This window comes from Calidris pugnax, unplaced genomic scaffold (assembly GCF_001431845.1).
Source record: "Calidris pugnax isolate Ruff unplaced genomic scaffold, ASM143184v1 scaffold197, whole genome shotgun sequence".
In the NCBI taxonomy this organism is placed as follows: Eukaryota; Metazoa; Chordata; class Aves; order Charadriiformes; family Scolopacidae; genus Calidris; species Calidris pugnax.
Window position 1 is genome coordinate 2,250,028 of NW_015090936.1, and position 15,251 is coordinate 2,265,278.

At 35.9% G+C, this 15,251-nt stretch overlaps 1 protein-coding gene across 1 annotated transcript in view; it reads left to right on the plus strand.

The window, feature by feature from the left end:
• DNER (delta/notch like EGF repeat containing) overlaps positions 1-15,251 on the plus strand; it is a 122,919-nt gene that overhangs the window by 43,626 nt on the left and 64,042 nt on the right. Inside the window, exons 2-3 of the mRNA XM_014951814.1 lie at positions 6,101-6,397; positions 13,128-13,222. Coding sequence (XP_014807300.1) covers positions 6,101-6,397; positions 13,128-13,222 — 392 coding nt within the window. The remainder of the gene's footprint in view (positions 1-6,100; positions 6,398-13,127; positions 13,223-15,251) is intronic.

Sequence of the window (15,251 nt, forward strand, 5' to 3'; positions counted from 1 at the left end):
ATGGGAAAGCAAGCCCCCAGTGCTCTGTTTCCAGCACTCTCTATAAAGCGCTTGTGTTACTTTGGCCATTCTTTGAAGTCACTCATACCCAAGGCTCCAATTGCTGTAATTCGTAGCATATGGCTACTTATTAGTATGAAATAGCATCATACTCACACATTGGTTTTCTTCTGACAAATTGTGGCATTCCAATTCCTGTACAGACTGATTGGTGTTTGAGCAAGGTGCAGGTGGGCACTGGACCTTGTGAGGCAGTGTTTCACTAGGACATGGTACTGGTTCTCCACAGGTGGTAGAAGAATTACTTACCAAAACTGTTCTTAAAAACATATGCAAAAGTAATTGCAGGCAGCTTTTCAGTAACAGCCATTTAAGGTGGGAATGCCTATGTACACCATGGTGAGGATACTGGTTAAACTACATTCTCGTGAGACAAAAAAAGTCTCATTCATCCTATCTCTCATGTCCTCAGTGTATTAGCCACTCGTTTTATTTCTATGTTTGGTCACAGCTGGAAATTTAATGTATTCTTTAACCTACTTGTTTTCAAGCAGATCTTGTTTTGATGAAGAGTATAATGTCTAAACATGCAATATCAATATGATTTTGCTGTTGTTTACAGATTAACTAGAAAAGAAAATATAATATGGGAATTTTTCTTAAGTTTACACTATTTTTGCTGGATATTTCTCTGAACACTTCTGTTCATCTGAGCAAAGAAGTGTTCAGAAGAAACCTGAATAGCCACAGAAAGAAGCAAAAAGGAAAGAGAAAAAAAAATTAAGAATAAGAAAGAAATAAACCTGAGTAGCCAGAGGTTACAGAGTTAGCCTTGCCGCAGAGACATTTATTTATTTATTATATTTATTTGTATTTTATTGCTGCTTGAGAGTTCCTACCAAAATCGGACTCTATCTTTCCTATCCTAAAAAAATTGCCTTTTCAACAGACAATTCAGGCAATGTGAGAAAGGAAATGTGATCTCAGTTTTACAGTTAGGAAAGAGGCAAAGAGAGAATCTGTCTCTTCTCAGGTCACACAGGATGTCTCTGGGAGAGCCAGAAATTGAACCCACATACATTGCTTGAGTCCTACTGAGTCACAAGACAGTCTTTTCTCAAAATAAAGGAAACTCTATTTGGTCAATATACTCATCTCAATGTTTTTTCCTGTGGATACTTTTTAGAACTCTTGGGGTTTTTTATCTATTTCAGTTCATCCTATTTTCTTGTCTTTTGTTTCCTAGTTTCCATTAATTTTTAATGTGTGATAGAATGGGATTTAAAACTTCACTGTGTGAAGGATTGAATGAGGCTGGGTTTAAATAATAGTTTGAATATAATTAAACCATTCTTTCAAAGAGATTACATTTCTAGATAATCTTTATTGCCATTGCTACATAAAAGATTTAAATCTGTTTCCATCTCTTTTTTATAAATCGATGCATATGCAGAGATAGTAAAATATTTCAGATGTGCTTATAAGAAAATTCTTTTTTTTTCTACTTACTGTATTAAACCCAAACAAATAATATCTTAGACTGTAGGTTTCAATTATTTTTCTTTCAAAAGTGTTCAGAAGCTTATAACTTTTAATGTATTGTGCATAGCTTGAAATCGCTGTGTCTGATCCTTTTTTGTGCTTGTGATATATGGTGGATTTTCCCATGATGTCTTCCTGGAGAACAGTTTGCTTTTGTGTTGGGGAATTTCTTCAGCAATATAGGTGTGAAGCAACTGATTTAACCTCTAAGATCTGTTTTTACCAGAACACAGGAAGAAACTAGCTGTCTAAATCCCAATCAGCTAAAGTCACTTTATAAATTTGAAAACCACAACTTTTCCTTCTGTAACTGGCAAAATTATCTCAGGAAGCCATTGAAGAGTTGGAAAATTTTGGACTCTGTTGGCTTTTAATATCTGAAGCCTGTTTTGGAGGTTGTGAGTGCTGCTGAACATATGTAAAATATCAGCCTTTGAACTTGTTGTGGCATCTTGTCTTTGTTAACAGGATGACATTCACTATGTAGAATGGATTTAAACAATCCAGTGAATTCCTAATCTGATGACTGGGTTTACTCTGTTTTTTCCGTATTTTTCTGACATTGCAAGCTGACAATGTTGTCTGCGGTTATAGGCAACAGCAATAAAAACTGACCCAAAATTTAGCTTTGTACTAACACACCTAAGAGGAGAGCCATAGGTGGAAGACAGGTTTTGCATAGTGTTTAGGAATTTATTTATAACCTTCTTTCTAGGCTTAATGTTCTATTTTTTTGAAGCTCTCTTGGGGATCCTTTCTGACTGTCTCCAGGCAGAGCAGGTAGAACCACTCTGAAGAGACACTGAATGAGCATTAAATGACAAATTGATGTCACCACAAAGAGTACCAGCAGACAGATCTTGCAGATTTACATCTTGCAGTTCTTTATCTTAAACTGAAACCTTAGGAAACAATTGGACTGGCTGGCAAAAGACCGTGTTTGTGAGCGTGATTCTTAAATGAGACTGATGTTAGCACAATATTTGTGCTGTTCGGTCTGCCTTTGGAAAATTAACTGCAATATGAAGGGCACCTTGGTATGCATCTATCTTAGTATTCTGTGGGAAAAATACTCCAAAAATTATAGCTGTCCAGATACATGAAATAATAATTTCATGCAAATATATTTTATGATTTTAAGCTCAGCTTTGTCAGCTGCAACTGCTGACTATGCCTATTTAGTCACTGAGTGTATTATGAAAACAAATAGGCTATTAAATGGAGAAACGGGGGTGAAAACAAGAGACCTAGATACTAAATATACTTTCTTCATTAAGATAATTACAATCCACACCTAAAAAAAAAAAGCTGGATTTTTTAGCAGTGCTTACATTGTGTGCTTATTTAATTGTGGGCTATATGGATACCTATTACTTGCTTCCTCCTTTTCTCTATGCAACAGTGTTTTAAAATACTATGAACTTCACAAGGAATGGCTAAAAAAGAACCCTTTTAATTGTGTACTTAAATACAGTTATGCTCAGCTCTCAGTGTTGAGATAAGAATATTGTTTACTTTTTTTCTGTGGGCTTCAAAAGTTTGTTGAATGTGAAGCATTTGCACTTTGCTGCCTTTTAATTCTGATGTAGCTCTGCTGTTCACTGTCAAGATGTTTCCCAGAGCCCATGCGAACTATTGCTGTTGCTTGGGAGAGGGCTGTAAGAATCACAGAAACATCACAACCAACACAAATTAAACAATTTTATTTCCTCCTCTCTTCTTAATTGTTAATCAGAATCAACTCTCTCTAGTTCAACAGAAAGCTTATGTGCACAAAGGACATTGATTTGTTTTGATAGGTTTACTAAAAGAAAAATGAAATTTAGAATTAATACTAGCTAAGAAAAGGGGATGGTAAGTTAAAATCCTATGAAATGCTTCATAAAACTCAATTCTGAGAAAGTGCATGGCTGAAGTTCTACTACACTCATTTTTTTTATTCTTCATCTAAACCAGTCTTGATTATTTTCACTTTTACTGTATGTGGAAGGTTAGTGCAATTCGTAAGGCTCAAGGTATCCTTCAGTGTGTAGCATGGGAAGAAGAAAGCAGTGTTTGTCATGAAGCACATTCGGTTTCCAGTCAAACAAGCTCAAAACAGATTACAGCAAATAAAATGTATCACAGAGCACTTTTTATTATTTTGCTTGTAAAGCAAGTGGATATATTCACTAAGGGGAAAAAATGCCCTTTGTGATTGTTTGAAAACGTTATTTTTTTTATTTCTTGTTACTAGGTTTGCAAATAATAACCTTAACGTTTTAGGTGTGATGAGAACAATTAAATTTCCTCAGAATAGAATAAATGCTGATTTATTAATAAAAAATGGGTTGATGTGAATTTGGATTAATTGTGAAGAATGAGTAAAGAGCTTATACAACAATTGGGTAGCTGCATGTCTCAAACTAGGATCTAGTACAAACAACTAAAACATGAAAAAAAAACCGTTGCAAACAATTTTTTAAGTGGGCTTTGTTCACACTTCAACACTTTTTATCTTCAACACTCTTAAAGGAAATGGAAGTTTCTGTGAAAATCTCTGCTGCTTGGCAATGGGAGCAAGCATAAAAACTAATTGACAAATTACAGAACAGAACTAGGTTTTGTTTCTCTCTGGAAATTTGTCTTCTCTTTCTGTCACTTAAATATTATTTTGCAGAGAGCCAGCTAGAAATTGTTCTTTGAGAACTTATATATTCAGGAGAAAGAGACTGTAAGAAGATAAGCCCATCTGATCATAAAAATCCATATTCCTTGACACTTGATATATAAGAATATATAAACTCACTATATAGTTGTGTTTTAAAAATGCGAGTCGGAGCTTGATCTTGATGTCTAACGTATCACTTGATATGTAGGAGATGTGTCCACATGCAAAGTAAATAACGTTCAGAGCTGTAACAGAACCACAAGATAAATGAGTAGACCATATATCTTGAACTGTCTTCCACAGCCTCTGACTCTTCTGCATCAACAGTACAAAACCTGATATTTCTTATTAATTGTCTCCAAACGTAACTTTCATAATGTTTCCTCTGTTTTTTGACCAAAAATGTTACAAAGGCTGGGCTATACAAAAATTCCAGCCAAAGAAAGAGTTCTAGCAAGGGTAAATACTAGTATTGTTTTATATAAGAAGGTGCAATATTAGGATTTGATGTCCCTGACACTGGGCTTTGAACTGATGGAAAGGTAAAATTTCTAGCGTAGACTCAATACTTGTTTTTATGACGTTAATGATATATAAAGCTTATGTAACTCTTATGATAGTTGAAACAGATGTTTAATAATAAATAACTGTGGTGCTTTAATGACAAATATAATGAGAAGCATTGCTTGTGCAGGGAAGGATTGGAATATTGAACAGGGAAGAGCTGGATAACATTTAGGACTGGAGCACTTGGGTGAAATTTGCATTTAAAGACTGAGAAAATATCTGTTTCTAGTGATGGGTTATCACTTGGATGTGAAGGCTAATCGAGGGAACTGGCTGGATGTCTTAGTTGGTCAAATAATGATAGTGAGTCAGCAGTGAGACTTAACTCTAAGGCAAACATTTCTTAAGTAGTATCAAGGAAGCTATTTGCAGGATAAACAAATGTATTGATGCATTTGCAAAAGGCAGTGCTAAACTTTGGAGTCTGGAGTGCAAAAATGAGCAGGTGAATGGAGGGCTTGTCCTCCACAAGGAGAATGAGCAAGAATGGCTTGTTTAGTGTATGAGCTGAAACTTGAGAAGAGCATGTAATGTATTCTATAAATACATTATGGATGTAAACATCAACATACAAGAGGGAAAAGACATTTAACCTGAAAGTCAATGATGGCATAAAAATCTGAGTACAAACTAGCTGTAGACAAATTGAAGCTCGAAATTCAGGCAAGCAGGACAGGATTTTTTTTATATCATTGAGCTCATTCTTGTCCTATACTATTACAAATGCTGTTTTAAAAATCAGCACATTTTTGCCCCAACTTTCTAACTCCCATTAGAAAGGTTTTAGCACCAGAATGTATTAGATTCTGAATCTGCTGTCCATTAAACACTGTGTGGGCAAAAAGCCCAGCTGTTTTAAAATGGCAGTTGTGTCCACAACTAGGATTGTGTGATGTGGTTAACTCTGACAACAGCCAGACAACTGCTTCATACCTGGTGATCTGTATGAGTTCTGTGCCCTGGTCCTTTTTTCTATTATTGTGTTAAATTTCTAGATGTTTGTTGTTTTCCCTGGATAGGTTACTCTTTTAATATTGGTTTTGAAAATTGCTGATTATAAGTAGTGGCCACGATCATACTTCACATTTATCACTTTGCTTGAATGCATCAACAGTGAAGTAGCAGTAAATGGTCTGAGAAAAGTGGTTAATATAGATTAATCTATATTCTTTAATCGTTTGAATGTACTTCCTTGAAGATATATCAAAGATGAGTTTGGTTCATAAATATGTTTAGAAGATAAATACAGGAGGGGAAAAGAATCCTGTTTTATGGTCTTGTAAAGCTCAGAAATAAATACTTTATATGCAGTAATTGACCTATATGATGTGTTTTTCCCAGTTTGTTTCAGATCCTTGTGCCAGCAACCCCTGTCACCATGGTAACTGCAGCACTAGCAGTGATGGCTACCTCTGTCTCTGTAGTGAAGGCTATGAGGGAAAAAACTGTGAACATGCGTTGCACAGCCTTCCAGTCTCTGAACGGACAGAGTCAACATCACCAAGACAGAGCAGACCAGTCTCATCTACCTTGGAACCCGACATTGTTCTTCCTCGTTCAAGAGCAACCATGACATTACCTACATGGCAGCCAAAAGCGGGACAGAAAGTTGTAGATCTGAAATGGGATGAAATAGAGGTGAGAATATTCCATCCAAATGAAAATGCATGGAAAAGAACTTTTAAGTGTCGTCACCGTTGTGTTGTCAGTTGTGTATGATTTCATGGATATCTCCATGAGAGGCCTGAAGATATCTCTGCCCTGAGTTAGTATACTAGTAAAATTAAATACAAAGAAAAAAAAAAAAAGATACTTATTAAAAGTAATGGGATTAGGTTGGCCAAATTGTTGTATTGGGTATTTCTTTGAAATGGGGTAACATTGTTTCTTCTGGTCATTTGTATGACACCATATCTCCAACCGTCAAATAAATTTAGGAGAATATAAATGTTGAAGCAATACCTTTAACATATATTTTTGCTATTTCAGTTATTATCACATGATGTTTTGAGGGGTATGTGTCTCAGCAGTGCTAAGAAAACATAGCTATTTGAGGATTGCTTGGCAATCCCAAGCACAAATACAGGCTGGGCAGAGAACGGATTAGGAACTGCCCTGAGGAGAAGGACTTGGGTGTGTTGGTTGATGAGAAGCTCAACAGGAGCCAGCAGCCCAGAAAGTCAACAACATCCTGGGCTGCATCAAAAGAAGTGTGGCCAGCAGGTCGAGTGAGGTGATTCCTCCCCCTCAACTCCACTCTGGCGAGACCCCACCTGGAGTATTGCATCCAGCTCTGGGGGCCCCAACATTTAGAACAAGAGGGAATGTCTTTAAGCTGCAACAGGGTAGTTTTAGGAAAAAATTCTTCACAGAAAGAGTGGTCAGACACTGGAATAGGCTGCACAGAGAGGTGGTTGAGTCACCATCCCTGAATGTGTTTATGAGTCATTAGATGTGGTGTTGGGGGATATGGTGTAGGGGAGAACTTTGTAGAGTAGGGTTGATGGACTTGATGATCCCAAGGGTCTTTTCCAACCCTTCCAACCCCTTCATAGAATCCATTCGATTCTATGATTCTAACATAAGAAGGACGTGGACCTGTTGGATTGAGTCCAGAGGTGGGGCCTGAAGATGATCAGAGGGCTGAAGCACCTCTCCTATGAACACAGGCTGAGAAAGTTGGGGCTGTTCAGCCTGGAGAAGAGAAAGCTCTGGGGATATAGTGGCCTTTCGGCACCAAAAGGGGGCCTACAGAAAAGGTGGAGAGGGACTCTTTATCAGAGAGTGCAGTGATAGGACGAGGGGTAACAGTATTAAACTGAAAGAGGGGAGATTTAAATTAGATATTAGGAAGAAATTCTTTACTGTGAGGGTGGTGAAGTGCTGGAGCAGGTTGCCCAGAGAAGTTCTGGATGCCCTATCCCTGGAGGGGTTCAAGGCCAGGCTGGATGGGGCTTTGAGTAACCTGGTCTAGTGGAAGGCACCCCCCCATGGCAGGGGGACTGGAACTAGATGGTCTTTATGGTCCCTTCCAACCTAAACCATTCTATCATTCTATAAAAAGTGGTGGTCAATATATTACAGTGTTTTCCAATGAGTGTGATACTTCTGAGGTGTTTTCACACGCTACATAACGAGAAAGTGAACAGGCATGAGTTTAATCTTCAAAAATGTTTATTGTCATCATTCTTTGCTGTCCCAAACAAATTTGTTAATGTTTTTACTGTAAAATTTATTTAAATCAGTTTTTGAAAGAAAAATTAACCTGTGTGAAATGCATGATTCGTGTGTTGACTCTCAGATTATATCTGAGGTATAAGTAGTTATAGGCCTGTATCCCATTTCAGGGCAAGTTCTGTTGGGCAAAGGCAGGAGAACAGAGCTTTATTTCTTCGAATTCCATCTTCCATATCTGTTATTTTACAGTAGAAAGTACAAAAGGGACCAAGTATGGAGTTTGGAGAGAGCACTGAAGCTGAAACAAACAATGATCTGCCTTTATTACTCTAGTTTAAATGTTGTGTCATCTCTGCATGAGTGGTCCATATGTCCTGATCAATTAAGGGCATACCCTTCTCTGTACCAGATTTCCCTTGTGTGTCTTCCTCAATCTGTGGTCTGGTATGGTATAAGTAACATTTCTGACTGGTTTGCATTTAGGTAGGTTCAGTAAGCATTTCAGCTGAACATTCACACGTGGGTATTTTAATAGCTGAAATTCACCCTTCTGTGTGTCTTCTGTTACCTGAGAAACACAAAGATTATCAACTGAAATTGCATTATTAAGACTAACATGGAAATTACTTGTTACCCTATTATGAAATTACTTCTGTTGATATTTTTTTAATTTATCCTCATGGGTCTTGGATTTTTCACAGTCTTTCTAGTGTAGCATAATGACCTTCTGTTCTTTGGAATTCACAGTAAGAGAGTTGCTTATCTGAAAGAAAGATGTTTCAGTTGCTAATTCAAGACATTGTCTCTGATCTATATTAATCTAAAGTGAGTTGATTTGCCTGAAGGTCTGTGTTCTAAATCCTCTTTGGTGGAGGCTTCAAGAGTAGAGTCCTGTGTAAATCAGGAAAATACTACCTTTCCTCTTAGCTTTGAAAGCTTTGCAAGGCTTGATCCTTTCTTGCCCTCTTAAAATGAAAAAAATAAAATAACTGTAGGCTTTGTATTGCAAAAATCTATGTTTTGATCTTTCTTGAGATTCAGAGGCAACAAAGACTGCTATTATTATGTTGTGGGGGCTCTTTTCCCCTTTTCTTTAAATCTTCCAAGTCAGCCTGTTTTTCACACTGTTCTATACTGATACCACAAGTGAACTAATGTTCTTCATACTCTTTCGTCTGCTCAGAGAGAAATTTTGCCAGAAACTCTCCAAATGAAAGCTCTTTTCGTCTTGCAAGGACGAAGTTTCCATGGAAGTTTTTCCAGGAAGTTTTGGAGACTCAAAAAATTAACATCTGAGAGAAGCAAACTCTCTGAGAGGTGTGATGTTTGGTTACAATTGATCATTTTTTTCTGTATTCCTTAGGTACAAGGGATATAGTTAGCAGTGCTTGCTTGGGTAAACTTTCTTGGTAGTGTCTGCACCAGTAGGCGACATACAGATGTCTATCAACAAATCAACTGTAAGAATTTTAATGATAGCAATACCCTACTTCTATATATTACTTTTCCTTATTAGCTCTCAATTTTTTTTGTTTTTTTAAAGAACGTTTTAGATGGGCACACTGAAGCACAGAGCAGTAAAGTGATTTGCCAGGTGTGCAGCCAGGAATTAGAATGCTAAACACAGGAGTCGTACTCTAACCTTTTATTTATACTGCAATACCAATGCTCAAATTCAGGCTTTTGGAACTAGTGATTAGAGGCTACAATAAACTTGTAATTCCTCTTGCAATGGGGACAGCATTTGATTTGCGTGTGTTCTTAGTAATTTATAATCCTTTAAAAGGAGTATGGCTGGGTCTGGTGGAAAATCCTGAGAGAAGAGAGTATTCCTGCTCTGCAGCATTGCAATATACTTAAGGAATAATCCTTCTTGAAACAGAAACCTTTGTATCTTTGACTGCTTCATGTGTTGCAAAACGTTTGTGCCTTTTTGCCAAAGTATGCTATGGGTGCAGAAGGAGACTGAACAGAGTCATGGAGGAGAGATCCATTTGAGGTTGCCAAATACAAAGAAACTCCAACCTTATGAAAATCTTTGATATGGAAATGAGTGGAAGCTGGAAGAAATACACTTAACCTTTTCTTACCCTATTTTCTTGGGTTGCCCTCTTATGATTGCTGTTGGAGTTAAAGCACTAGAATATGTAGACTTTTGGTTTGACATAGGAAAGCTCTTCTTATACCTGTCTATAAAATTTGTTTTGGAAGCCTCTCTTATTTTTCTTTTGCTTTTAGAAAATGATATCATACAAGAAGATAGAAGAAACATAGATTTTGCTAAAATAATCTTAACTTTCTTCTAGAATAAATCTGTAACTTCACTAAATCATTTCTCTACAATATTTATGTATGGCACTTTCTGTACAAATGCCATTCTGATAGGCAACTTGATGTAAGCATCTCTGGATAGGTAATACCCCTTATTATATTTATTTTCGAAACACAACCCAAAATGTTTCTAAAAGCTCAATATGTTAAAAAAAAAGTTATATGAAGTTCATACAAACAGGATGGGGCTTTGAGTAACCTGGAAGGTGTCCCTGCCCATGGCAGGGGGGTTGGTACTAGATGATCTTTATGGTCCCTTCTAACCCAAACCATTCTATGATTCTATTATATATGTTAGAAGTAAGCCTTTATTTTCTTGCTGTTCTGGTTTTCCTTCAAGCATTGACCCATATGAACCTCCGGTAGGTAGAAACACATACACTCATGTGGTGAGGAAGAATGTGATGTCATTGCAGTGATATGTAATGTTTTTTGTTTTTTGGTTTTTTTTTAGATTGTCTTTAAATGACTTTAGATGGTCTGTTTGTGTTTTTTAGTTTAGCCATCTAATTTTTTAAATTTGAAAGAGGAATTAGGATAGAAATGCTCTTTATTTTGCTTGCTGAAAATCATTTAAGTATATTTTGCAGTGAGTTCTGTTTTAAAAATATCCTACCAGTTCTGGTATTTTTTTTTTCTTTGAGTGTGACTTTTGCAGATTGTTTGCATCTTCTGAGTGTCCTTTCTTATTGTAATGTATTGGTCTTCTTTCCCTCATTCTTCAATCTTTCAGTTTTGCAGAGAGCTCTGTTAAAACAGGAGAGAGACACACTTAAAAATCTATATACAAATTTCCCATGGCTGTGGAAAACTGTGTAATTTGTTTCCTAATTCAGGTATCAAAGCTGGAATTTTTGTCTCCATAGTATTTGTCTGAAATAGGACACTGCTGGAACCATTTTTTGTTCCTTATAAGAGCTGCTGCTTTTTCTTGTAGTTTTTTTTCTGATCTAAATACCACGTTTATTAATATTAAAAAAAATATCAAATTTCAGCTTTTGTAAATCTTGGTTTTAGTGTCCTACTAGTTTAGACGATTATTTTATCAGATTCGTAGAGCATGAAGTCAGGGACAGTTAGAAATGGAGTTCCTAGATAAAGACACCAAAAATTGCAGATCTCTTAAGAGAAGAGGCAAAATCCTGCATTTTGCATTTCGCTCTTCCGATTATCATTGAAATATTTCCTATGTGTGCTTTTCATGCTAGTTAATCCTAAATTCTGATGGGTTTGTTTTTTCCATTTTCATGAGGTTAAATCTCAGCTCTTGTTATGCAGCCACTTAGTTCAGGTCTCGCTTCCTTAATTTTAATGAAATTGTAAAACTACATAAATACTTTAAAAGTGAGTGTATTTTTAGATGTAGTATAAGATTATGTGAGAATAGACATGGTGATTTCTTTTTTTCCCCTTTGTTCCAGTAGGCATATAGATTCTCAAAGAAAATGAATGTTTAAATGTTGACAAATATAAAAGGAAGAGTGTTAGCCAAACTAATTTTGGATTCATTGTGTTTTGAATGTTGGCTTCATAATTTTGACTTCTGAGATTGAAAAATTGTAATGCTTTTTTTTCAAAATTTATTTGAACAAATACAATAAAATTGCATCTCACTTTATTTTCATAAACTACATGTACTCATATTATATATGCCAGAGAACTAAACAATGAATTGAGTAGTGTAGACATTTTTGGGAAATGTGAATACTGAGTATTTGTCTTGCTGAAGTCAAAATCAGCTCTAAGTCTCCTAAAAGTTAGTACTTGCATCATATGCTGGACTTAAGTTCCTGTTTTCACAGGTGTTTCATAGTAATGTTTGAAATATTAATTTAAATGTTATTTAAACTTTAAAGTTAGATTCTGGCTTTTTTTCTTAAGTGTGTCAGGTTGCATTTTCACTTTGTCAGTAAGGTTGATGTAAAAAGGTTGCCCACGTGTTCTAGATTACTGGAAAAATAACATTGCAAAATCTGCCAGCAATGTGAAGATGAAACTAATGGATTATTATTTTTACAGTGTGATATTTTATAGGCAAGCTAATGAAGATATCTGAGAACTACTTAATTAAAATTACTGATGATGTTAATGTAGGTGATAGAAAGACTCAATTATGCCACATAAAATATTACTTATTTGAAATAAAGGTATCATTGGAAACGCTAATAGTTTTCAAACTGCCTTTATGAAATTACTACTTTACAAGATATGAATAATTAAGCAGTCTGTCTGATTCTTCTGTGTTGTGTGGTATCCTGTATTGTGTCTTCATCTAGTTAATGCAGTAGCTGATTTCTATGCCTAGAAGACATCACAGATTTGGCAAACACATCCTTTCACTCTCAACTGTGCTTGTAATTTTTTTCCATCTGAAAGTACTGTTTGTCCAAGCAACTTTTACTTGGAAAAAATAGTAATGGGCAAGTGGGAGAGTATTTTTTTTTTAAGTAATCTGTGTTTGGAAAAAAATGTATTTCAATATAGTAGAAAGACAATATCAGTATTTGCTATTATAAATCCTTCAAGATCACCTAAATTAATGATGTGATATTTCTTGGATGTGGCAAATGTTAGAGCTTTATTTATTATTTTAAAAGACTAGAAACCTATTCATCTTTTTCTAAACATGATCTCTTTTAAAGGAAAATGCCTTTAGAAGTTCACGCTTATATGCAGGAAATTTTTGTTAAAAAAAAAAACCTAAAAGGATGTTTGTTGATAGCATAAATGTTTTGGTCCATCCTGATGATTTTTAAAAGATCACTGCTGGACTGTTAGTGCTATTGTTTAAAAAATCCTTCATGTTTTCTTTGGTCAGATTTTCCGGTTTAGTGTTAATTAAAACTATTTTTATTTTCAGATAACCCCAGATGTGGCTTGTGGAAATGCCAGTTCCAATACCTCTGCTGGAGGCCGGCTTATCTCCTTTGAAGTTCCACAGAATACATCAATAAAGTAGGAATATTTGTCATATGTGATGGAATATAAAAACGTTTTTATTTTAATTTGCCTTAATATTTTAGGTAACAGTTTTTCAGATCAAATGGCTGAGTTGTCAAATGGCTAAAACTATATGAAAGAACTTCAGACAGACTTCAGGCAACTAGCAGTGCCAGGACAGCTCTTTACTTGGTATAATTTTTCCCATATTCTTAATGTTTTAAAAGATGGAAACATGTAAGCTGTCTCTGGGCTATCAGAATGCATTAGAAATTAGGGCAGACATTGGAGAAGGTATGACATTTCCTTACGTCTCAAGAGGCACTTGCTAGTAGGAAGTGTTATTGTTGAACATATAAATGAATGTATTTTGTGCATTTCTCTTTGACTTCTCAGTTATTGCTTTGGGTGTCATCATCAGCTGTGAAATCTTTGTCTATGTCCTGCAAACCACACTTCTCAAAAATTTGATTTTATTCTGTGTTATTCACTTTTCAAACTCATGCTTTTTTGGTCAAATATTTGCTATGTTACTTTTACTTAATGCAACCTGACTTCCTAGAAAGATCTGATTCTGTCAGCTGGGATGAGGCTTTTTCTGATTGGAAATTTTATTTCAAATAAAAATCTGCCAACGTAGTTCTCTGGCTCACAGCTTTACTGCAATTTTAGACTTAGATTTTCCCAAAATAGCCTACTTTTCTCATATTGTCATATTATCTTTCAGAATCCCAGCTTTCAGTTAAAAAGGGCCATGCTCACAGGAAAAAACCAAACTGATGCAAGCAGACAAGCTGCAGACAGTTTGGAGCAGTAACTGTTAAACGTGGGAGTGTCCCACTCTCCCCAGGGGTCTTTGAATCGAGCCCATTCATGAGCATTAAGCTTAAGTCAGGGAGAGATCTGTGATCGTGGATGCTCTCCGAGGCTGGAATCTGTAAGCAAACAAGTGTCTTTTCTTGAAATCAGGAATAAGTTGGCATTTGTAGATTTGACAGCTGTATTTAAGACCCTTGATGGACACCCCCCTTTTTAAATGAGGTTGCAGAGTACACAGTAATTTTTGGTCTTTTTTTTCTTTTTGCACTATATGATCTTAGCAGTGTTTTAGCTCTGGGTAGATTAATTTAGGTCAATATCTATCTTCATTTCATTGTATTTCCTGTGTCAAAGGCCCAAGTAACATCTCTGGTTCAATGGATATCTATGAAAGGAAAATAATTTCAGTTTAATAATTTTATTTTTTTTCGGTTGTCAGGTGTGACCTAAGCTGTGAAAGTAGTTGCTATCCTGTTCTAAAATTGAGATGGGCAGCTTTGGAGGGTAGTGGTGGCAGTTGTTCTTAAAGAGGGCCCAAAATACTGACAAAATTTGCTTCTTGTATGTCTAGTTGCAACATTTTTTCAACTTGTGTTAAACATACTACAAAACTTTGCTTTTTTTTGTTTTAACACAAATAAGAAGTGACAAAGGAGAAACTGCCTTGTGTTTTTAGCAGGACTGAAACAGGAAATTGTGGAACAGAATTGCATTTTTGGGTATTTTGGAGGCTGTTTTCACCAGGAGAGTATTCTCAGTTTTCAGTGGTTGGATGCAGTTTTGTTTGGATTTTTTGAGGATTGTTCAGACTCATTTGCGATTCTTTCAGAGGATATTAATGAAAATATGTTGGCACTTGCCAGAAACAGTATTTTATTTTTCCTCTATGGAGGTGAGTAGGGAAAAAAGTATTCAGAGAGAAAAGAAATGCTCAAATAGATACAGTGCTCCCTAGTGGAGCTGAAAGTATATATGCAGTCGTAGATATTTATCCAATCTGTCAAAATTCAGGAGGGCACTGTGGATTCAGTGACCTTGGGAGCATTACGCAGCTCATTTGATTTACAAGAATAAACTTGAATGAACCTTCGATCTGGTATGTCAAACAAATGAGGATTTCTACTCTGGATCCGTCTCCCTGTATTGAACAAACATCGAATGTTCCTCAGTAAACAAGAGGGCTGGATGTACTTCTGCTGTAGAAGTACATTGCATTGTAGATGTA